General features: G+C 44.4%; 1 protein-coding gene across 1 annotated transcript in view; it reads right to left on the reverse strand.

The window, feature by feature from the left end:
• The window catches only part of MYO18B (myosin XVIIIB), a 1,784,667-nt gene that overhangs the window by 1,391,864 nt on the left and 367,549 nt on the right, over positions 1 to 25,254 (reverse strand). The window contains exon 13 of the mRNA XM_069620271.1: positions 3,552 to 3,722. Coding sequence (XP_069476372.1) covers positions 3,552 to 3,722 — 171 coding nt within the window. The remainder of the gene's footprint in view (positions 1 to 3,551; positions 3,723 to 25,254) is intronic.

Below are 25,254 nucleotides of genomic sequence, written 5' to 3' on the forward strand. Positions count from 1 at the left end.
GCTCTTCTGCTCATCTACATCAGCTTTGTAACTCCCTCTAATAGTCAACAAAATCCCAAAGGGACACTGAAAGTGAGTTGGGCCTTTTATCAGCCTATCAAAAATGCCCAGAGAATTGGGGGATTTGATTGGCCCACTGAAGCTCCGTGAGACAATTGGTCGATCTGAGTAGCTTGTTGATGGTTGTTCTACATACTAAACCCCTAGCAGGGCTTATGTCTCACTTCTGTGCTACCAGAGGGTCCCAAAAGAACTCAGTGGACTGCCAAATATAAAAAACAATGTTCAGCTGTTCCCACAAGCTCAGGCTGGTGGTGGTTTATTGTGACAGAATGCTCTCTGGTCAGGGTAGGATTGGCAAACCCTGCTCGATTTTTATTGACTTCAAATTATGCATGTAATTCTGTTTCTGAAAGGGATGTCTGCTATTCATACTCACCTTCCAAAATGCTCTATGCTAACATTACAATGCACACGTGTCTCATGCTGTGACCTGCCTACTGATATTGAGAGCATCACCTCTATAGTGGTACAGTGCAGGTTCACAGGTAATGTTTGCATCCATGACAGCTGCTGGGACACAAAGGCCCTGCATCTGATGTGGCATTATTATCTGCCTGCACCGCTAACGAAAATGTTGACAATTGTACGCCTATAATTATAAACATCTGCTATCTGTTAATAGCACCAAGAAACAACTCTGCAGGTGAATTTGTGCTTTACAAATACACCTGTTATGTTATGTCATGTTACACAGTCTGGTGACAAGTACATCTTTAAATGTAAGCAATGGCTGGTAGTGCCCTGGGGACTGCTAACAATCCACAGTTATAAAGCCACTGCAATTCATTATCACACCGGTGTCACTGCTGTGAGCAGTGCTTAACTTTGACAGGACTGATGTTCATTGTTTTCTAGGCTGACTGACTCCACACCTGCCATGTGGAACAATAGCATGGAAACTTCCCTCATACGGTCTCCTGGGAATGGTAATTCAGAAGCATCACTGACATAACAAAGCCAGCCTCATACCATGGTGCTATCACTGGAGGATACTTTGAAGCTAGTGGACATGAAAAGAGGTGAACAGTATGCCTGTAGAAGGGTCCAACTAACTTGCTTTTTGTTAGAGTTCTCTTAATTTTCCTGTCACCTCCATATTCTGGAAGCAAGGTATCCTGAATGTAATGTCATAAGGCAAATGACACTTAAAACAAGAATGTGGATTAAGCCCTTGGTAGCAGGCTTGCTTTGGAATATTTTGACTTTAAAAGAGAACCCCACCCCTCATTATTTGATTGAATGTTGGACTTGCACAAGAGGAATTCCTCTGCATCTATGTTGGGCATACAGTCTATCCCCAGGTCATCTGCTAAGGAGGTTAAGATAAAAGTAATTCAAGGCAGTGGAGAGCTCTGTCCCTTAACTATCCCAAGGGACCAGTGGGGGTGACTTCTTTTAGTACAAGGCTGTATTGGAACTAGGAACTTGTCACTGAAGATGGTGGAGACCCTGTAGGTGGTAGTCAAGCTTGCTAGAGAAGGAGTGCAGCAGAATGACTCACTTTGTTCTGGAGCAACTACATTTGGGACTCTCAACAATGTCCAACAGCAGCTGGAAATCCTTACACAACGTCAAGCCGCCTTCGAGCCTCTTTGACAGTGGATAATTCTCTTTGCACCAACACAAGACCCATGGTTCTCAATTTGGTACCCCATGTACCTGAAGCTGCTTACCTGCTTGTTTGAGCCAATTCAATCCCTTCTCGCAGCAGTGAAGATCACCATCACCTCTAATTGAGCACTGGTTCAGCACTGTGGAAGCAACCGAACCTTGTCATGACCCAACTCGACTACTGACTCTACCTGCTGGAAGCCATTTTATCACTCACAGACTCTAGCGGAAGCATCATTTTGGCCCGACTCGACCGCCTACTCAAACCTGTTAGGACCTATGAATTCACACGTCTCAATCCACACATTCTTCCATCCACATGCACGCTTGACGCAAACTCCCCACTAAATCAGCGTGACTAACCCTGTCTCAACACTGACTCAAATGCAGAACAGTGCATTAAAGCCTGGCAGTCAAGCATGCATGACAAAGAAATAAGGTACTGGGAAGAGGTACTATCCCCCTGACCCACATTTGGGACTATAGTGACTTTTAATACTCCCTTTTCTGCCTTGCTCCTTCAAAACACGTTCTTGAACATTGCCAATCAATTTCTGAACACCTCTGCTCATTTACCCAGAGGGCTCTTCTACAACAGCTTGTATTTTCTGTGTTTTTTAAAGGGGTGTGCTTTTACTTGTGTTTTGGGGGTAGTTATTTGAATTTGTATGGTTTAAATAAAGGCTAAATAAATAAATAAATAAATGCAATAATAAATAAATAAAAGTCTTTATTTGTATTGAACCTTAATAGGACATTCTTCTATTTTGCGGTCTTTTTACTTTTAATATTTGTGTTGCTAGTATTATCAGCTCACACCCCTCTCAAAGGTATAGCCTGACCTCGGCCTACGCTACCACACAAGGCAAAGGCAGTATACCTTTCAGGCTGATCCTATTTCACCTTTATGTTTGGGATCACTGTTGGTTTGGTAGTGGCCTGGGACTGCGTATAGACTTCAGCCACTGCTCATCTTCTATTCCTGCAGAGCAGCCATAACTTTGCCAAATCTGCCCACCCTTATTCTCAACAACTTGTATTCTCTGGCTAGTTTACCTTGCTCTGATGTTTAAGCATGTCTGTGCCACTGATCTGAAATACATCAGAAGAAATAATTAGGTGTATTTGCTGTAAGAATTGTGATCTGTGGTGGGAGAAGTAATGAACATGAAGGGATTATCAGTCGTAATAAAGGAGCAGTGAAAGGACGAATGAGTCACAAAATAATGCGATAGTTTTGTGGCATATACAGAACTTGTTTTGAAGAACAAAGGGATGGAAAGGGATAATGATCTTAAAGCCAACATGCAGAAATGAAACTAGAAAATGGACTTAACCAAACTGAATAGCTAGAAAAGTCTAAATCATGGATGATTCAAAAATGAAAGAGGGATAGGATGAACGTGAAAATGAATAAAAGTATGAAAATCAGATGGTTGAAAAGTAATTGTTCCCAAATGGAAGTACCCACTCTTTTCCAATTATATTATGAAATGAAATAATGTATAATCACTTGGTTTGTGACACCTACCTTTCATACATATCGTGTGCAATATTTAAAGGTGGGTGTCTCCTTGGCAAATGGCCACATTCACAATTGACATGTATTCTACATTGTATATCAATACCCCCTAGAGGCCAAGATCAGAAAGCGCACGAGTCACTAGCATCTGACCTGCAGATGGTGCTTGATGTAGATTGTGCACTTAGGTTGAGCACTCGTTTCTTGTGCCCCTGCATATCTGCGTATGGGTTTCCGTTAGCTGGCTTCTCACAATGTAAAGCAAATGAATTCACCTCTGAGGCGAGCTGTCAGAATGATCCTAAACGCACACGTTCATCCCAGACTACGTGCAAAGAAAGACTGAGTCTTGTACCTGCATTTCTGTCCTCCTCCTGTCCCAGCCGCCTGACTCCGGATGTGACTTGTTCGATTATCTGCTTGAGATGGTGTTTGAAGACCGCTGTGGAGAGCTCCTCGCAGTCGCATCCGAGCACGTTTGCAGCGTTAGTGGCCGAATCGAACTTCATAAACTGCTTCCGGCCGACTGAAAGAGAAGAGAAGGAGAGAGGCAGGGTTACCAAGCAACCGTCACTGTGGCTTCTTCCTGTAGTGGGCGATGGATGGGGTGGCGACCCTCACTCAGTCAAGAATCGGGTGTTCTATGAGTATGCAAATTACTCAATGAGAAATCAGGTGCTTGGTTTTTATAAATAACCATATCGAAGTTAATCTTCGGTAGTTGGCAGAAAAGAAACAATGGGTGCATCACACACGAAAGTGCCATCACACCCTTCCAGAAGAAATGCACAGGGCCTATCCAATGAAAATAAACACGTGCCTTTCTGTTTTCACACCCCTGACTCATCAACAATCACCAAACATGGGCTTCATCAGCTCTGCTCGCCATTGTGACGTCATTCTCTAGTAGCCCTATTTACCAAAGCATCCATCGCGAGGCAGATTGATCCGGGGTAGTGTACATCATGGGCAGTACATGAGACACTAAGATTCAGCGCAGATCATATGCCTGCCAGATCAAGTGGCTGGAATGTTGCTGGCCCACCGAGCACATTCGCAGGTAAACAAACCAAAATGAAAAGCCCCAAAAAATAGAATTTCAGTTGTGACCAAACCGGACATTTCATCTTGCACACCATAAAATGCAATCCTAGTGAATGAAAAATACCGTAACAATGTACCCATCTCTTCTGTGTTCACCTTTGATTTCTTGACCTCCCACACACCGTGATTTGTAATCCAGAAGCAAATCCCTTTCATTCATGAAGCGCTTGTTGAGTCTTGATTGTTCTTTGCATTCTGTGACTTGGAGTACTGGAAATCCAGGACTGCAAATCAAAGAATGCAAAAAAAAAGAAACCAGTTTGAACAAGAACTTCAGAGGTGGAAACCTTCTCCCGTATGTTGAACTACTCTTGTCTAAATGTGAAGGAATTGTTTTCAATTGTACGAGATGGATGAAGTGGTGAAATCTAGAATCCAAAAACTTGAGTTAGCATGACAAAGGTACCATCTCTGTAAAATGCTGTGTTGTCATAGTGCTTATTTAAATACAACAAGCTGTGTTTTAAGATCAAGGACAATGGCAGTGAAAGAAGAGAAATAAGTACCCGGCTAAGGGGGTGTGGCGGCCTCCCAGCCAATGGAGAGGGTCACAATGCGGGCATTACCACATGGTAATCCTGCTGCCCTGAGCCTCCTCATGGCCGGCGGCCGCCATCTCCCCTCACCGGGGAATCAGGTAAGTCTTCTTCCCCACCACCCCACACCCCCTTCTTGCCCCCCCCGAATTCCCTTCCCGCACTCCCACCCCCACTTACCTTCTTACCTTTTCTTTTTCCATTTCGAGAGCGGACGCGCTGGGAACACTTCAGTCCCGCGTAGTCCCTTCTACCTGTTCCATACCCGTTCCATGGCGGCCATGTTTTTTTGTTTACTTTTTTTCAACGTACTTCAACTTACTTCAATGGCCGCCATGGAAAGGGAAAGGGGACTACGTGTAGTGCCTTCTCCCCTTCCATGCTGGCCATTTTCTTTGTTTACTTTGGCCACCACAGAAAGAGAAAACAGACTATGTTTTCAGTCCACGACGGCCATTTTTAAAAAACTTTTTTTCCTTTTTTTCCAGCTGTGAAACGCAATGCAGCCAGGAGAAAAAAAACATAAGTACCCGGTCTAATGGGCGGGGGTACTAATGTCAATAAGCCCCTCAACTGCAGGCCATTACCACCTACGGTAATGCCCCCGGGGCCTTCACTCGGACCTGTAACTATGGGCCCCCGGGGGCATTACCTTAGCCGGTAATGATCCGCAGTCGAGGGGCTTATTGCCACAGTAAACTTGCAGCCAGCTTAAAGAACACAAAGAGACATAGAACACAGTACAGTTACACAATTACAAGATAGAAGCAAGGGACATATTGAAGTAGCTCATAGCCTTTTCTAAACAGTAAGCTATCTAGCTCTAAAAGAACCAAACACTAGATTGGCATGAGATATGTGTATCCCACTCGTTTTATTCCATTTGTTTAGTACTGGCCATACAATAAATGGGTTACGTTTCTCAAAGGTTACAAAGAAAAAAGGTTAACACCATGTTAGTCCAGTTTTAAAGTCACAGAAGATGCAGGTTTTGATGTCTTTGATTGGACTAACTGAAAATACTACGCAGAGATGGAACAAATCCTTAGCTTACGCGTTCCCACCGACTTCTACGTCAGATGGTGCAGTGTGTAATGATTTGTAAACCCATGGTGAAGTTTGTTGTCAAAACAATTTTTAAAATGGCATTTTAAATGGTTTTGGCTGATTGAACAGTATGGCTTTGATTTGGGTCTTTAAACTGAGTTGGGTCTTCAACCTGCTATTTTATCCGTAAAACCATGAACTCCTATGAGCAGTGAAATCATAATGATTTGGAAAATGTACACCTTCATATCTGAATGTTGCATCTAACAAAACAAGGAAAAAGTTAGGCCCAGGCAGTGTTAAAGTGGGCCCCAGTCATTTCCTGAAGTGTATTATGTTATTTTAAAAGGTGTATTGAAATCAGAGGTTTAAAACACAATTAAGACACAGGATTTCTTTTGCATTTTCCTCATGCAGAGTCTAAACATGTGTTCTGCAGCTTGAGGACATTTTAGTGATTTCAATAAAGCTGTTAGTGTCCCCATACTGCATGGAACTACAAAATATGCTCTTGAGGATTTACTGGTGCAGTCTCCATTGTTACATCAGTGAGACTCAAACTTCACAAAGGTGTCCTTGCTTACATAGTGTGGCAAATGTGGAATACATCACCCATTCTCCACTCTTATCTCAGCAGGTCCCATACTCGGCAATGAATGCCCACCATTTGAGCTTAGATACCCAAAGAAGCAGTTCCAACCTGTTCTTGCTCTCTGCACTCCCTGGCACCGTTATTTTCAGAGATTAATTGTGTGGTTGAAGACTTGTAGGACCTGCAGTCATGGGAGTATTAGCATCGCACCAAGGTCAGACACCATCCTTTGGTGCATCAGGGATGAGGAGTACCCTCATACCCTGGGAACCTCATCACACATGGGCAGAAGAGAACATGCCAGTGACTTGTGAAGGGTCAACATAGAAAATGTGGCGGAGGTGATACTAAATGTGAGTGAGGCCCCATCCTAAGCTCCTTTGTGTGCAGCCCAGCATTGTTTCCTACACACCCTGGTCATGTACTGTAGCATGTCTTCTCACTGGAAAATACATAGCCCTAGGGGGCTAGGATTCGGATGGTCTGTGGTGCCCGGCTCAATAATTCCTCCCCCAACCACATGACCTAGCATTCTGCAGGATCATTTGTATGGCAGTGGTTTGCAATTTCTGCATGCTAAGCCCGCCTTGACTGAAACATGCTGGACACCCCTTATAATGCAGAAACTACTAACATGTTCTCATAAAGACTCCATCTTCCTTTGACAAACTTCTACTCCTTGTTGGGGTGCCAGAATGTAGGCACTTACACAGTTTGAAGGCCAGGTGTAGAGTATGCGAAAAGAGAGAAAGCGTAGGTGAATGCATTTGCACTTTTATGTCTTGTACACAATATTTTTTTCAGAAACCTAAGTTCTTCATGGTTTAGATCATTTTTATGGTTAAGCATATACGCTTATATTAGCTTTGGTTGAATGTAAAGAGGACATTATGGGATCTGAAGTCTGAGTGTGAAGCACTCTCACTTTGCTATCAATTCTTTTGCAAAAAAATGTAAGTAGTACAAAACATCATAATCTCCCCACCAGTGGGAACATTTGACACAGGCAAAAAATGTTCCATGAACATCAGCCCAGTGTATTTCTGAATATATTAACACACAACCACTAAATAAACCTGAAAACTACAGGTAGCTCCTGGAGGAATAGATGGAGAGGTGGATTCCATAAGCCAAAAGATGCATTTTGCAACCACCAAAAGAATGATCAAGGAAGACCAGCCCTCCAGGTACAACATAGGCCTCTCTGACCTCAAGTCGGTATTTCTCAATGCAATTGTTCTAGGAGATGAAATAACAACACTCACACAGAACACAACACAAGGTGTGGTCATCAATGTAAACAGAGAAGGAAAATAAGAAAGGAGTGTATGGGAGCAATGATTCTCCGCTACCACACTTCTGCTGTTCAGAGTTGAGGTGATATGAACGTGCCTATACAAAAGTGTTTCAAGGCGTGAGGATGCAAGGAAGTGGGAACCGAGGGAGGACAGAGACAAGGATCTTACTATGCCAAGTGACATTGAGATCATGCAAGTGCAGCGGCTGGGGGAGGGGAAAAGTGCCTAGGGAAAGGAGAGGGGGCAGTGCTGTACATGGGATCAAAACAATAACAAGAAGTGGCAGGTGCAAGGGTAAGTGCAGACATTAGGTGTCCAAAAGTGCAGGTAGGGGGACTGTAGGGTTACAGATACAGACCAGAGTGCAAGGATTTCCGGGAGGCAGTGCAGGTGTGCAACTGGGTGGGCAAGGACCTGGGCCCAAAATCAGGGGGTAGTCAGGTGACCAGTGCAGTATCAGACAGTAAATCAGTAGGGGAGAGGAAGAGAGAAGAAAGAAGCAAAGAGGAAGGTCTTGAGGTATTTCTGGAACTGCAGATGGTTCTCCTCAAGTTTCAGAGAGGCAAGGAGGTTGTTCCAGAGGGAGGCCCCAGCCGGAGAAAGAGATTTATCACCAGCTCGTTGCTTGGAGAAGCCAATGACCCTGAGGGAGTTGGAGGTGGAAGAGCAAAGAGATTGAGTAGAAAGGTATTTAGGAAGAGAGAGTTGGTGGTATTGAGGACCCAGGCACCAGAAGGGTCTTGAATGTAGAGGGTCTTGAATTTAATTTTTGCAGCCACTTGGAGCCAATGCAGAGATTTCAATGCTGGGGATATACGATCCCTGGGCCTGAGGCCAAGGACAAGTCTCAAAGTCCTGTTCTGGATGAGTTACAGAGGGCAGAGAGTAGAAGCAGGCAGATTTAGAAAGAGGCTGTTGCAGTAGTGCAGCCTAGAGAGAACAAGAGCTCTAGAGACAGTGAGTTTCTGGGGGGAAGGAGAGGAAAGGACGAATACCTCTGAGGAGGTGCAGTTGGTAATTTGACTTCTTAGAGATGTCAGAGCTGTGAGGAGAAAAGGAGAGTGTGCAGTCGAAGATGATCCTGAGGTTCTTAGCCTAACAGGTGGGAGCAGGAAGAGGGCCAAGGGAGGCCGGCCAGAGAGTGACAGGAAAGGAGGGTGCAGGTGTGCTGATGAGGAGAATCTCTGTCTTACTGGGATTAAGGCAAAGATTGTTCACGGCACACCACTCCTGGATAGCAGACAGATAGTCAGAGATGAAAGCAGGAGAAGAGGTGGCAGAGGGGAGCCTGAAAATGAGCTGAATGTCATCCGCATAGCACTGAAAGTTGAAGCAGAGAACAGCAATGCAGTGGACGAGAGGAGCCAGGTATTGGTTGAACGCCAGGGAGAGAGATTAGACCTGTGAGAAACAACACACGTATAGAGTGAGATAGAGGAAAGGAAGGACCCAAGTTGGACCTGGGAGGGTCGATCAGAGAGGAACGAGGTCAGCCGGGCCAGGGCCTGATCAGTGATACCCAGGTCATCACAGAGATGATTGAGCAGGATGGCGTGGTTGACCATTTCAAAGGCAGAAGAGAGATAGAGTAAGATGAGGACAGAGGGGATTTTAGAATTAAGGTTAGAGAGCAGGTCTTTGCAGATGTTCAGGAGAGCATTTTACATGCTTCTGGCTGCTCTGAAGCCAGACTGATGGTCATGGATACAACCAACAGATTCAGTGTGAAAATTAAGCTTGAAGATGGCCAACTTTCTCAGGAGTTTGTCGAGGAAAGGAGTCATGGAGATTGGGCGATAGTTAGCCAGGCAGGAGGGGTCGTTGAGGTTTTCTTGAGAAGAGGGTGCACAAAAGAGTGCTTCAGGGGGAAAGGGAGGGTTCCAGTGGTGAAAGAGTGGTTGCAGAAGTCAGCCAGGGCAGGAGCGAGGGTATCAATGTGGTCTTTGATGGTTTTGGAAGAGCAGAGAAGAACCTGTTTTGACAAGACCTTGTCATGAGAGAACATAAGAAAGGAAGAGAAAGAGGGAGGGGAAATGCCCATAGGGGTGCCGGAGGTAGATAAGAGAGTAGTGCAAAGAGGAAGAGAGGACGAGAGGATGGACAGGATGTCCTGGGTTTTAGAGATGAAATGAGAAGCCAGGGCCTTGCAGAGGGCCTGGGAGTGGTCAGGAGAGATAGAAACTGCAGCAAGATTGGCCAGCTCTTTGCAGATTTTAAAGAGTTTGGCTGAGTTGTCAGATGCCACAGAGATGCGGGTTTGGATGTGAGCTCTCTTCTTAGTGCGGACAAAGAGCCAGTATTGCCTTTGGAGCAGGTAGAAGGCCAGTTTGTCAGAGGATGTGCAAGAAGCTAGCCATTTCCTCTCAGCCACCCTGCACTTGCGTTTAATGTTGACGAGGTCAGAGTCATACCAGGAGTTGCACTTAGCTTTGATGTTCAAGCGTATCCTCATGACAGGGGCAAGAAGATCAAAAGTATCAGAGCTAGAAGAGTGGAGCATGGAAAGAGCTGTGTCAGGATGTGAGTCAGCCAGAGGAGGAGGAGGGGGAGAGAAAGTGGCGGCAAAAGCCTCAACTGACACATGCTTCATGGGTCGGATGCCGAAGAAGGTAGGTGGCAGTGCTGGAGTTGGCTTGACCTGAGCGGTAGAGAGGGAGAGATGGGAGGAAAGGAGAAAGTGATTACTCCAGGAGAGAGGAGTGATGAGGGGGACAGGAAGGGGGAGGTTTGAGGAGATCAGAACATCCAGAGTGTGTCCTGCAGAGTGAGTTGGGCCAGAGGGGAGAATAGAAAGAGAGAGAGATTCGATGCGGTCGTGAAAGAGTCCAGAGGAGGGCCAGGAAGCATCCAGGTGGATACCAGGTGGGCTCGCCATCACCCTTTATTTTCTTCAGAAAGTCTCTGGCTGCCTTCACTGCCACAAAGAATACCACCCTTACCATTTCTAACACTTTCAAAAACACTTGGTGCCATGCTGGTAGGTGGGCCCCCAGCTTCAGGAATTACGCTTCTCAATGCATAGATCTCTCACCTTGGATTTGAGTCTCAGGGCACAGGTCTGGGAACATGAGCCCTTTGTGACCATAAAACTCTAATCACAGTATTTCTTCCCTGAGTTTGGATATCATCAATGCAGCAAATACAGTGCCTGGTCCTTGAAAGCCCCACCTGAGCCCCTTTCATTGCATCACAAGACTCTTAGAAGACGAGAATGGGTATCCTCTGAGCATCCAATCTCGCCATTTGTGTCCTCCAAGTGAAGCATTCCCAATGTGCTTGTATTCGTTTCTCTTCTTATATTTTTCAACCTGTCCAAATTGCTTTCTAGATAAATGATCGAGAACGTTGTACACTGTCGACCCTCAGTATTTCGAACTTTACCTGTGTGAATTCCATCGAAAATTCCAGTAATAGCTCCTCTGGCACCATGAACCCCCTGAAGCTACTCACCACACCTGACATTCTTATGTCTATTAAGCTCAGCTTAGACAATGCAGTTGCCACAGTTTGGTTAAATGCATATTATTTTGTATGCAGGCCTTGCACCAATGTAAATACTCCTGCTCCAGCTTGGGCATCAAAGTCATGGCTCCCCCTTTCACTGCTCGATGCACAAATCCCCCTCACCCAGTGTCACTGTTTCCTTTCTTCTGTGTCCTGTGTGCAGAGTCAAAAGAAGTCAAATCATGCCTGTGAGACCTCTTCTCTCACACAATTCTCTTCTCACCCTTGCATCTTTTGGCACAGCAACCGACCAGAACCTCACTGATATTCCACAGCACGGACTCATCTGTATCTACAGCACTGAATGTCACCTCTCACTACATTCCCCTTTCCAGGTACCACACACATAAGTGGATCTCACAGTCGGCAAATCACAATCTTTCTCGCGTATAGCTCTAGGCCACTCCTACAATGCAAGAGCCTCCCGTTCTAATACACGACCACCATGGCTCAAGACCCTAACAGAAAGTAATCTAGCGCATCCACAATTCTACAGCTAAAGGGCTTCTCATCCCCCTCGGCTCTTTGCAGAGCTCACTCTCAATACCCCAGTCTGCATAGTAACAAAACATCTCAAAGCTGGCAGCCTTTTAATCCCAGCTGCACAGTCTAGGCACCTTATGGAGCTAAAGAGAGTGCAGCCATCTCACAGTCCGCTCAATCCTACATAATCAGATTTTACCCAAAGAAATTGTGAGGGTTGGTCACAGAGTCATGAGATTGGACAATATGCCAGTCGGAGGCGCATACCCTGAAAAAGACAGCTAGCCAATCGTCCACCATAACTAGACTAACAGGTTGGGACATTAGTGGGGCCTTGCTTCCGACTCGTTTGATGGCTATACTGGATTTTAGGGTGAAGCTTTTCCATGCAATCCTAGCTGGTACCCTGCAATGCACTGGGACATTATGGCAAGCCAAAGATGTCCTAGATATCACAACGTCAATTTTGAATAATTGCTAACGAGACACCCTTTCATCAAACTCTATGCTAAAAGCATAGGGTACGCCTGTGTCTTGCTACATCAGTATCCTGATCTGTAGCACCTTCTCTCCAGTGGCATGGAGTAGGTTCAGAGGTCACAGGTGCCCTATTGGCAGTGTGTGTGACAGCAAAGTAATTTCAGCACAGAAGCAGGCTGCATTTAAAATCTGCATCTCTATTTCAAAACCACATTATTATGATGACCTGCCATCCTGTTGGCAGTTTAATCTTCAAACATAAACCACATGCGTTTGGGGTATGGAGGCTGGTAATTCACATCATTGTTAAAGCCACATCCGATCTGTATTATACATGTGTCAACACTGTGTGACAGACCAGCCATGGACATGATGTGTGTGTTCTCCCTAGACTGGCTGTCTCTGCACATTTGGTTTGCACACAGCAGGAGAAAATAGTCAGTGGGATATGCCTTTTTGAGGTCGAGCTACACCTGTCACCAGTAGGACAGTCCCTTAGCAGCATTTGTCCTGGGAAACACTAGCCGCACACTAAGGTGTTGCATACCAAAGAGCCTTTGAAGGTATGGGTTAGTGGAGCAAGAGGGAGCTCTGTGATACAAACCATCCATGGACAAGCTGTGTGTATTCTCCCTTGACTGGCTGTCTAGGCTGCACCCAGCAGGATAATAGTCAGTGGGGTATACCTTTGTGTGGCCAGGCAAAGGGCTGTCTTCAGCAGGAAAGTCCATCAGCAGTATCTGTCGTAAGGAAACAAGAATGAAAGGACACACCCTAAACAAAAGAACTGGCTTCACACCAAGGTGCCACAAAACAAAGAGCCTTTGATGGTATGGGTTAGTGGACAAAGAGGGAGCTCAGCAAAGTTGGGTAATGATTTCACCATCTTGTTTTTCCCTATACCTCTTTTTCTTTCTTGTCCCTACACTTCATTTAGCACAAACAACGTAGGGTATGATGAAACATGGAAAAAAACCACTTGCCACAGGGATAGACATTTGGGCCCCTTAAAGCTGCCTTGCTTTGCAACAATCCTGTGATGCCTTTTCATATAAACAGAAGGCATCTCCCGCTCCTTCTTTAATTCAAATATGGACCATCCAGGACTTAAGAAATTGATGTGGTCCTCTTTTGGGAGAGTTGATATTTTCAAAGCCATCTGCTGTTGAGGTGAAGAAGGAATGTTGCAAGGGAGAGGCACACTCTGCTCCTCTACCCACTCACAAAGAACCTTTTGGCTTGCTGAGGACCAGTACTTGCCATTGAGTTCCAAACATCCCCAGGATGGGCGAGAGCAACCTGAAAGGACACGCCCATTCCTAGAGCTACTGCAAGGGGCCCCAGATCATATAGAGAGCCAGAATCAGCATGATCCCTGTTTCAGCACATCAAACTGATTGAACTGCATTTGAACTGTGTTCACCGCACTCAATCCAGAGTTGCCTGCCAGCGCTGCTTTCAGCACTTAACCGATCTTCAAACTACCGCTGTTTTGCATCCATCAAACTGGCTCACCTCTGTATCATGCCAAGCAGAGAATGTCAGCGGTTAGGGTCGAACACCCAGTTAACCACTGAAGAAAAACTCTAACAGCCACCACTTCGAACCTTGCACCGAATTATTATCCGCATAGCTATAAACTGCTGGACCTCCACTCAAACCCCTGCAGCATCATGTCTCTTGCCAAGCTGCCAGAGTGGTTACCACCGTCTCAAACTGGTTTTTCACTCAAAACTACCCTGTTGACCCATCCAACTTGCCCAACCCAAAGGCGGTACTCGACCTGCACTGAGCTACTGGTTTGAACCAAACAGACAACAGCTCACTGCTTGAACAAGCACAGCCTGTTGCATCTGAACCTGGTTCGGCCCAGAACTCAGCTTAGCTCAAGGTCTGGTTTGACACCATCGAAATACATAATATTGGTCTAAGGTCCTTTAAACTGACCCTGTCCCCCTCCACCATTGTTTCTCTAGGGACAAGGTAAGTCCCCTTTGCACCTTTTTTCCTTACAAGATATATCCTTTTTTAACTACTTGTTGCATTTCTTGCCTGTTTGTCCTTGCTGTTAATTATCCATAGTTTTGCACAATTACTTTCTGAACCTCTCTGTCTTCGCTTTACAGGGGTGTAATTTGATAGTGCTTTTGATGGTAAAGTGTACAATTAAGTATATAATTTGTATAGAACCTTGGTTGTACATTCTTTTATTTTGGATCTGTTGTACATTTCTTTTTGGGTTGCTACTAGCGGGTGTGCAAGCGCCTTCTGAGAGTGCAGCATTCACATGGCCCATGTTGACATAAAAAGGTGAAGGAGGTATCTATCTTGGCTGTGCCTTTTTGCCTTTATGATTAGGATCATATTTGGTTTGCAGAGGTGTGGGGGCTGAGAAGGCTGCTTAGCCACTACCCATCATTACACTTCTTCAGAGATTTCGACAAATTGACCCCTCTGGCTCAGATTACTGGTGTGACTATTCATGGTGGAGGCAGGACTCTATGCCCTCAATATATTGTAATAATAATTATAGCACAATGTTTCAATATACCTTTGTACCAGATTGCACTCTCTTTTGAGAACTCTGATTACAGGTGTTATTCTTGCCCTCTTGAATACTATTCAATGAGTCATAATCAGAATGGTGAAAAGCAAAGCCAGCACTTCCATGATGTAAAAGCTGTGACTGCAGATGTCATACACATATTTAAATGTGTCTATTCATTACCAATGTGTCACTTTCCCTCATCTCAGCCCTTACACAGTGAGAGGTGTTTCAAGACAAGTGCACAGACACAAGTCAAAAGGAAGAACTTCCACTAGTTAATTGTATTGATTTCTATTAATTTCTTGTAGACAACTCCTGCAAAGACATGGGAGGAAATGTCAACTCAACTCAGGAAATGTTGTTCTCCTGTCCCCTCTTGAGGTAGGTGCCCGGATGTTAAATATCCTGCTTCCCAGTAAGCACTGTATTAATCTGTTATATTCTCTCTTACAATTAAGTTCTGTGATGCATTACATTGAGAAGAGTTCGTGGTAGGGGTTGTTATCGGGAAAGTCTGTGAGGCACAATGTGTGCAGGGCTCCTCTGAACCAATATGGGAGAGCATTCACATTAGACGATTAGAAAAACCATGGCAGTGGGACCGCCCCATCCAAGAACCACCATACACAAAATACTACAAAAAGCCACGCAGTATGTCATAATTGCCCTGGGTTGGTCCTTCTTCGCTGCGATGCTAGGTAAGGGCTGGATGGTGGCTCGGAATAATGATGTTTACAGCAGGGCTATTGTGAACCAGATAAAAAGTGGCTGCTGGTTTCAGAGTGGAACAAACAGGGAAAAGGAGCCTTTTGTTTTGTGTACAAGCGTTCTGCTGTTAGCAAAACATGAAAGAATCTTACACAAAGAAAGAGTGACTAATAAGAAGATGTCCCATCCGTATGGCTCTCCTCATGCAAATCTGTGAGGGAAATATATGCAAGCCTTAAAGAACTACTCCAATGGGGCTCCTGTGGCTCCTAATCCTATAGTGACCCTCGATCCTGAACACATACAAGTCATGAAGCAGGCTCCAGAGAATGCAGTCATTTGTAGGAGTATTTTTATGGTCTCATGACTGTCTCTTCTTTTCCAACTGCTGATGGGGCAGATTCTGTCAAACGCTGCTGAACAGCAGAAGTACTAGAAGAGTCCAGGGGCATACCTTAGGAAAGGAAACGTGGATGATATTCACCTACATTGGGGGCAACTAGGATAACAATGTATCTCAATTCCTATTACCACATAAACCTCAGAAGGTGCAAACAGCCAGTACTTTACAGGGGCAAATACAGTGCATTACCCCTCCAGGCAACGAGCATTGTATACTTAAAGAATTTAATTCCCCTCCCAACCCCTTAGTTCCTTAATATTGGAAACAAATCTAGCCTAATACAGTGTTTCTGGGGGGGGGGGGGATCAGGCAAAATATCAGGTGCCTCAAAATGTTCAGTATTTCTGAATAATATTGAATCAATTGAGGAGATCTCTCTCATGAGAATGCAATCTAAGGGTTTTCCAGAATCTCTGCGAAGGCTTGAATGATTGCCTTTTTGGAGTTCATGGAGAAGCAGCTTTATAAGTTATCGATATTTTCTGTTACCTTCTCAGGATCACAGCCTGAATGTAGCTTTAATGTGATATTTTTGTTAAGATTCCCGTAAGAGGGGAGCATCCGAAAACCCATTGCTCATGAAAGTACCATTCTTTGAACAAAAACATTTGGGAATTTGTTTTGTGAATCAGTGAATCAGTGAAGCAGGTAGTGGGTGCTGCTAAGCTCTTCATTTCAAATAAACACTGATGGCCTCCTTTGGAGTCTCACCACTTCCCTCACAGATATGGAGGTTCAAATGTTTACTTCTCTTGGCTACTAAAGGTTGTCTCATTGGCGGGATAATACAGCTTAAGAGTTATCTTCATTGGGTTATGATCTGACCCAAAGAGCTTCTCAATGGTAATGCCTCATCTGTTAAAAGCTCTAGTCAGAGGGTACCCATGTGTTGTCCTGTCTTAGGCAGAGAGGGACATTTCATGGTTCTGCTCAACACTTCAGAGATTCAGGTGTTTGATGAATCTGAAAAAATACTCTCTGATTGCCTGTCAACACCTGGAATTATTCAAAGACAATTTGATACAGACGTGGGGACAACCTTTCTTCCAGTTCAAAGTGCTTTAAAGCCACAATGCAAGTCAGGACCACTGACAAAAAGTGCCTGCAGCCTTATGTTATGGACCGTGTTGGTTCATTTGACAAAAGCACCTTTGAATCTTGTCTTATCACATTGGAATTATATTTCAATGGATTTCTCCCACTTGAGTGCACACTCTAGAGATTGTTGACCCTTCCTCAAATGGTAAGTACTCTCAATCTCTTCAGAGTTGCAGACCTGAAATGAATCCAGTGCAGTGTCTACAGATGAAATCACCATAGGGTAGGTGCTACCTTGAGAGAATCAAAGATTAGCTGGTATTAGTTCCTGAGAGGAATCACTTCAATCTTCCAATTGGAGACAACTGTCAGTGAAAAACCTTTCTCACCACCTTAAGAGTCATTCCATCCTGATAAGGACTGAAGAGATAGAAACTATGTTCTATCTGAATAGTGGCAGGCGTCTAGTTTCCAGTTTAATACATGTATAGAAGGAAAGGTTACCCTGTGTACTTTTCAAAGTATATGATTTTCAGATGTTTTGCAAGCACGTCCTCCACTGAGGGTGAGGAATGTCTGGTATCACGGTTGAGTTGATGCCATTCCCTTGAAGAACTGATGAAATCATGTCCTTTTTAAAGTAATGGGCCTGAAGCAAAGCCACGGAAACACATAACGAGGATGAGGCATGAGAAGACCCATTAAAGGCCTCACTCTCAGGGTTGTAATGCCATTATGACATGGTAAAAGCACAGAAAACAGCTAAATGAAAACAGTTTTAGAAAGTGCTTAGAACCTTGAAGAGAGCATTGTCCTGGTGGAATGTTGACTATGTCAGGCAGTGAGCATTGATGCAGAATGTCCAGCGGGTGGGCATTTGTCCAGGTGGAATGTTGGCTAAGTCAGACAGTGAGCATTGATGCAGAATGTCCAGCGGGTGGGCATTTGTCCAGGTGGAATGTTAGCTAAGTCAGACAGTGAGCATTGATGCAGAATGTCCAGCGGGTGGGCATTTGTCCAGGTGGAATGTTGGCTAAGTCAGACAGTGAGCATTGATGCAGAATGTCCAGCGGGTGGGCACTTGTCCAGGTGGAATGTTGGCTAAGTCAGACAGTGAGCATTGATGCAGAATGTCCAGCGGGTGGGCATTTGTCCAGGTGGAATGTTGGCTAAGTCAGACAGTGAGCATTGATGCAGAATGTCCAGCGGGTGGGCATTTGTCCAGGTGGAATGTTGGCTAAGTCAGGCAGTGAGCATTGATGCAGAATGTCCAGCGGGTGGGCATTTGTCCAGGTGGAATGTTGGCTAAGTCAGGCAGTGAGCATTGATGCAGAATTTCCAGAGGAAAACGTTAGGGTTTGTATCGGTGGTCAGGGCCCTCTGATGACTCATGGCTTACAAAGCTCTGCCAACCTTCCAATTTGTTAATGCACATTTGTAAGACCGTAGCTTCTTTTTCAAGTACTATTTGTCATGAGTCGATGTGAGTTAATGTTTAACCTGGATCACACCACCTCGCATCTCTGCCAAAATGCTGTACCTGAAAAAGTAAAGCTGCACTCACAAGAACAAGTCTAAACGCAGGTATGAAGGCTCTCCCAAGTGCAAGCTTGCTGGGTGCGTGTCGCTCAATTAATGTAGCTAACCGATTGAAAAGTCAGCAAACATCTTAATTAGGTTTTTCTCTTCTGTCAATTCATCACTTTCAAATTAAGTCTACATTTCACATGAAAAGCATTAGATTAGCAACATCATTGAGCACTGGCATGCGTTCAAGTGTCGCATCACAACTCGCACAACGCTGGCATTTCGTGAGGGTTGCTCATGTCTGTCAAGCCTGCTAATGGAAGCTCCGCATTTCACGCAGGAACACACACCTTGAGTATAGTGAAATATGAAAGTCACGAGACCTCTGTACAGGATCTAATAAGGGAACGTCACAATCGTGGTATATTGCAAGGCTAATGGTGCGCTTCGGTAAAAGATCTTGCACATTGATGCACGTAAGGAAATACTCCCCACTCTGTGATAAAAATATACCTGTACAAATGGGCAATTGGGAATGGCCAACAAAAATGTAAAACTAATAACGTATTTATTTATTAAAATGGTTAAAGCGCACAGCAGCCCTAAGGCATTGTGGCGCTGATACAAGAAAAATCGGTTACATGTAACAGGAAAAGAATCAATTCTGGTTACAGTGGAGCAAAGAGCTGTTACATGCATGAGTAAAGAATTGCAGGTACAGTAACAACTATTCATGCATACTTAGTTACAATTGTCAGTATCAAGGGAATACAGTTGGAAATCGGGTGGGTCAGTTGAATAAAGTGGTTTTGAGGTCTTTGCGGAATGTGGAAAAGGAAGTTTCAGCTCGTAAGGCATTTGGCAAGGCATTCCAAAGTTTGGGATCTACATAGGCGAAGCCTATACCTCCTGCTTTGGCCCTTTTGATTGAGGGTATGCATAGTTGGTTGGTGTGATGTCTCCTTCTGGGGCGTGTGGAGGTATCTCGGTTAATGGTTTCGGAGAGGTAGGAGGGGGTTATTCTAAAAGATAACAGGTAGACAATTAATTAGAAGTTATTGCTTTCTTAATCTCAACCAAAATCAAGTTGTCTTACTTTGATGAAGGAGCATAAGCCCCTTAAGCATTCGGCTATTTTAGAATCTTAATAAATTTGGACGAACATATTCGACCTTTGTACTATAAGAATAAAGGCTTGGTGCTTTCTGCTTGCAGACCCCCGATACATGTTTGCCTTGCAGAAGAAAACACCACACGTGAAGAATGAGAAAATGCCAATTCTATTAGCATCTTGGCAAGGACACCTATATTTTGATTTGACAAGTCAACTATGAACTGATGTTTGATTGCGCATTCATGCTTTCATCATGGTATGAAGCTATGTTCACTCGCACAATATGAAATGCTTTTCCCGGACGTAAGTCCGAAATTCTTATCGTTGGATATATGTGTTGGTTATTAGATCACACTGGTTGTAGAGAGAAGTGTGCAAACATCTTAAAACGTATCTTAAGTAGCAAATTCTTACCTGCTGGTTCTGGTGATAGCTGTCTGGCTTTGCAGATATCATTTTTGAGCAATTTCCTCTTCGACACTCTGTCACCTCTTTTTGGTTCTGCTACTAAGGTTTCATTTGTATAATGAAGGCACTTCTGCACAGATAGCTGGCATTTTGTAACGTTTCAATTGTCCTGTGCGCATGCCACAAGGTTTGCAAGAAAACTGATTGCTGGCCCCACAACCCTGGGTGCATGACTGTTTTATTTCTTTTTTTTTTATTGTGCATTTTAGTCAACATTTTGACTTTTTACACAGAAGTAGAAAACAAACATAATACTAAAATCTTTACTAAAAACATCTAAAATACATAAAATACTAAAAAGAAAGAAGAAGAAAAGAAGAAACAAAAGAAACAAAACAAAAAAAGAACAACAATGACTGTTTTGAAAAAAGGCCTGGTGTGGTTATGGTTGATCAAATAACTGTTGTGATTATTGGATTGTAATTCCAAGGCAGAGGTGGAACGTAATATATTGGGCCTCGTTAAAAGGTTGGAGGTAGCCATGGTGCTCTTAGCACCATGGCTACCCCTTACCGCATACCCGGTCCGTGTTCCCTGAATGGGGAATTACCGGGCCATTCCAACCTTGGAGGACCCGTTATTTCCCCATTCAGGGAAGCCATCCCCATTCGAGCCCCCATAGGGCTCAATGGGAATGGGGAGCATGCTAATAATGGGCCCATTAATAACGGGCCCGTTATTAGCATGCTGGTCCTTTAGAGGGTCCCGCTAAGGGCGCCTGGTCGGGTCCCGCTAGGGGCGCCTGGTAAAACCAGGCACCCTTAGCGGGACCCGCTAAAGGACCTCGTAATGCTGAGGTAAGGGGTTAATGGCACCGGCACCGGCGCCGTTAACCCCTTAGCTCCAACCTCGTAATGAGGCCTATGTTTGGATGTGTTAGGGGTTGGCGAGCGTGCTCAGGCAATTCAAAATGTTGTGTGGCTTACTTGACCGGGCATACGTTTACATTTTTCTGCAGGCAGGCACCAGAATATTAATTTTGAGACTGCCAAGCTTGAGGGGGAGAATGGCCTATTGATGACTTCACTGGCACATTTAATGTGCGTCACTAAATTCGCTGTGTGTATCGTCATTTGGTTGAGCACATGTTTCACCAGAGTACAATTTGACTGCAGGAAGCCGTTACGTGTAGACATACACGTAGGTGGCTCCCCAACTCCAAATGTTGGTCATTTGCATGCCGGACCGCAAACGTTTGGGGCAGGGGAGTTGCTAGGTCTGGAAAAGACCCGGGGCTACGCTGATGCCGGAACTGTTGGGACTCGGGGCTAGCTCGTCTTTTGGCTGTAGCTCCTAAGATTCTATCCGGGGCTACAACCAAAAGATCAGGGGCTATAGTCCCCCTTAGCCACCCCCTAGCAACGCCCCTGGTTTGGGGCAAAAGGTGGCGTACACGCATGTACCTTGCCTTTTTCCATGCATGTTTGCACTCTGCCGTGCACATAAGTAAACGCTAGCTACCATTCTAGCATGGCAGGCAACATTTAATTTAAATTGTAAACGTTGCCTGGATGCCTATGGAGTCTATCTACTTCATTTTATGCTGGTGCATGAAGCTGGCAGGCTCCATAGGGATGTCCAGCAATTTCGCCTGATTGAGAGTGAATGCTGGTGCAAATACGGGGGCATGTGTATGGTTGAGAGGAAGGGAGGCAGCAGATACACAAGTTGTGTTCCGCTCCTCCACTCTGTCTAACAAATGGACATAAATGGGGCATAGTGTAAGCGAAATGGTAAAATCCTTTAAGCAATGCTTTACACATTTTGCTTATGCTGGGCTGGGCGAGAAATTAGCCCCTCCATGTTCCTTTGACCTTATCACAGAAGTCTGCCTCTCTTCTGACCGCATAACAATGGTATGTTTCCAAGTTGCTGTACATTGGCAGATTTTCGTTATGACCATGCTTTCTTAACGTGGTATAGGCGCCTCAAAACACAGTGGAGGGGCATAGGAGTATAGGCTTATCTTTAAATCCCGGATCTGCTACTACAAGTGAACAACTAAAATGGGTACCTCACATTCAAATTCAGAGACATTCTTGCAAAATCTGTATCTGCATGGTAAGTGGGTAGGTGTACCGGAAAATGCCCTAGGGATAATTTAACAATGTGGTAATTGCTTGGACGGGCAATTATATCAAATGGGGACTGCACTCTCGGAGTCAAAACATGTTACGACTATAGTCTGTTTATCACTGTCAAGTAAAGTCAACTTTATAATAATTCAAATATAGATGCTGGTAGTAAGGGGGGGGCTAGCTCCCAAGCCCCTAACTATTAAACACAACACACATGTTCGGGATTGAACTTCCCAGACAGAAGCCTACCTGCACACTCACCTCTATTGTGAACCAATGGCTCCTCTGGTTCTTAATAATTTGCAAAGCAATATTTCAAAATCATTTTAATTCAAATAATCCCCACAAATAATTTCTTATTGTCCTGTTTTGGATACGATCAGTCAAAGCAAATCATTTCAAACATTCTTTACAAATGACAGAAAACTAAAAATATATATTCTTGTCAATTCACCCAATGTTATATCCACATCCCACATATACATACAGCCTTATGAGACATTTGAACCTCAGTAATTATATAAACTGCTCTGCATATTTCTCAAGTATTACAGTACATAATGAAGCTTGTGTTATCAAAATTCCTACACATTTTGAGGACATGGTGCCCCATCATCTGGGAAATACCCTGATATACCTGAAACATTAATAGAGAACTCCACAATTAATACCATTTATATATGACTACCGCACTTTCAGACATCACCAAAGACATATCAAGGTTAGGTATAGACATCATCAAACCTTACATCAAAAAAACAGTTATTCTTGCCCTCATAACAAGGTGTCACTCACAATATCAACATTGTCACACAAATGTCTTATAATAACAAAGCATGGAGAGAGTCTCTATGGAAATAAAAAAAAAAAAAAACAGGAAGCAACAGATAAAAAAGGAGAATCATTGAACACAAATAATGTAAAAGTTATGGGTCCTCATTTCGACCTTAGTGGAACGGGTTAACGGGCTCCGCTTATGGAGGCGGACCTGTTAAACCGGTTCTGTGAAATTACGAGGTCCTCTCGCGGGACCCGGTAAGGATGCCTGGTAAAACCAGGTGTCCTTACCGGGTCCCGCGAGGGGAAGAGGGAGCTAACAACGGGCCGGTCGTAATCGGCCCGTTGTTAGCTCCCTCTCCCATTCCCATTGAACCCTATGGAGGCTCAGATGGGAATGGGGAAGGTCTGGGCCAAGGTTCCCGGAGGGAGGAATTACCAGGCCCTCCGAACTCGGAATAGCCCAGTAACTCCCCATTCTGGGAACCCAGTAAAGGAGCCCGGTTTGGCGGCAGCCATGGACCTTATAGCTCAATTGCTGCCGCCAAACTCGTAATGAGGCCCATAGTCTTGATTAGTCACCTTATCCATATCACCAATGCAGTGTTCTGAGTGTTAAGTACCTGATAAATCTCTGTAGAGTGCTGATGTTGATTCAAATGTGTCTACAACATCACTCCTGTACAATGTACAGAGAAAGCTTTAAACAAGATAACTCTGTTGAAATAAAACTCCACGTATCCAAGATTCGAATGACCGTGGACAACAACTGAACAAAACTAATACTTAGCTACATCAGCAGTCAAGAGTACTGCAGCCTCAGATAGTCCCGTTTCAAAAAAGGCCTATTTGTATTTGTTTATTATTTGTATCACGCTCCGAACCCTGAGGTAACTGGGTGCTGGAAAACTTAAGAGTTACAGGCATAGAAAAAAACAACAACAGTAAGGATGACCAATGATTACAGTTGGGTCTGATGACAAGCATTACAAATAAGAGCATGTGAGATAGACAATCATAGGAAGGAAGCCTAAGGGAGCAACTGCATAGAGACAGAAGACAATAGCCTCATCAGATAGGCCTATTGCTACACCAGCTTTTTACTCTGGTTTTGAAGGTCAAGAAGGATGGTTATAGTCTTTGAGAGAGAGGCAGGAATTCCAGCACTTGGCTGCTTGGACTGGGAAGCTAACTCCTCCCACGGTTTTTAGGTTGAACCTAGGCACTGAGAGGCAATGGGAAAGGGCAGATATGGTAAGCCAAGAAGGTTGGTATTTTCTAAATTTATCTGACAGATATTTGAGTGCTGAGTTTGACAGGCATTTGTGTGTTATTGCCAGGGTGCGAAGAGTAATTCTATCATGAGCTGACAGCCAGTTGGCATCCAATCTGAGAGTTGACGTTGTGGCTAGATCTAGAAAGGTTAAGTGCTGCTCTCAGTGAGTTACTTTGTAGGACCTGTAGTCGATTTAGTTTCTGTTTGGTGGATCCTAGGAAAAGTGTGTTGCAATAGTCAATCTTTGACAACGCTAGTGGACAGATAGGATTTACAACTGTAGATTAGCTTGCTAGTGTAAACTGTGGAGGATACCACGGAACTGACTTGTTTCTTTAGGGACAGTGTCGAGTCAAGGTAGAGTCCCAAGGTTTTTATTTCCTTGGCAACTTTGATCATGTTTCATCATTGAAGGACATCTGTTTTAGTTTATTTCGGCGTACCTGGGTGCCGACAATCAGGAGCTCTGTCTTTTCGTATTTGAGACACAGACTGTTAGTGGCCATCCAGGCCTGGATTTCTGGGTATTTTTCGTTAATTAACTTTGAATCTTCATTATAGCGGCTAGTAAGCGGGATGAGGACCTGGGTGTCATCTGTGTAATTGGTGCAGATGACACCCATGTCATCTAGGTGATTGAAGAGGAGCTTTGTGGAAATATTGTATAGCGTTGAGGACATTCAGGAGCCTTGAGGGTCTCCACAGTGCATAGGGATAGGGTCTGCTGAGGCTGAGAGTGAAAAAACTCTGGTGTATCGATTGGATAAAAAGGATTTGATCCAATTAGAGGCATTGGTGGAGAAGGCTGCTGCAGTGGTCAGATGTCCAGTTAGGATTTGGTGGTCGACTAAGTCAAATGCCACAGACAAGTATAACAGCAGAAGTATCGCCAGATTGCCTTCGCCTCATCCATCTGGATTTTCAAGTCAGGGAGTGTTGTCTCTATTCCATGTCACGGGCTAAAACCGGATTGTCTAAGGCCGAGTAAGTTGTTTTTCCTCCAGATGATTCTGGATTTGCAAGTATGCAACTCTATCCAGGATTTTTAAGCGGAAGGGGATGGTAGTAATAGGCCTG

The sequence above is a fragment of the Ambystoma mexicanum genome, chromosome 10 (assembly GCF_040938575.1).
Source record: "Ambystoma mexicanum isolate Mex_15411 chromosome 10, UKY_AmexF1_1, whole genome shotgun sequence".
Lineage (NCBI taxonomy): Eukaryota > Metazoa > Chordata > Amphibia > Caudata > Ambystomatidae > Ambystoma > Ambystoma mexicanum.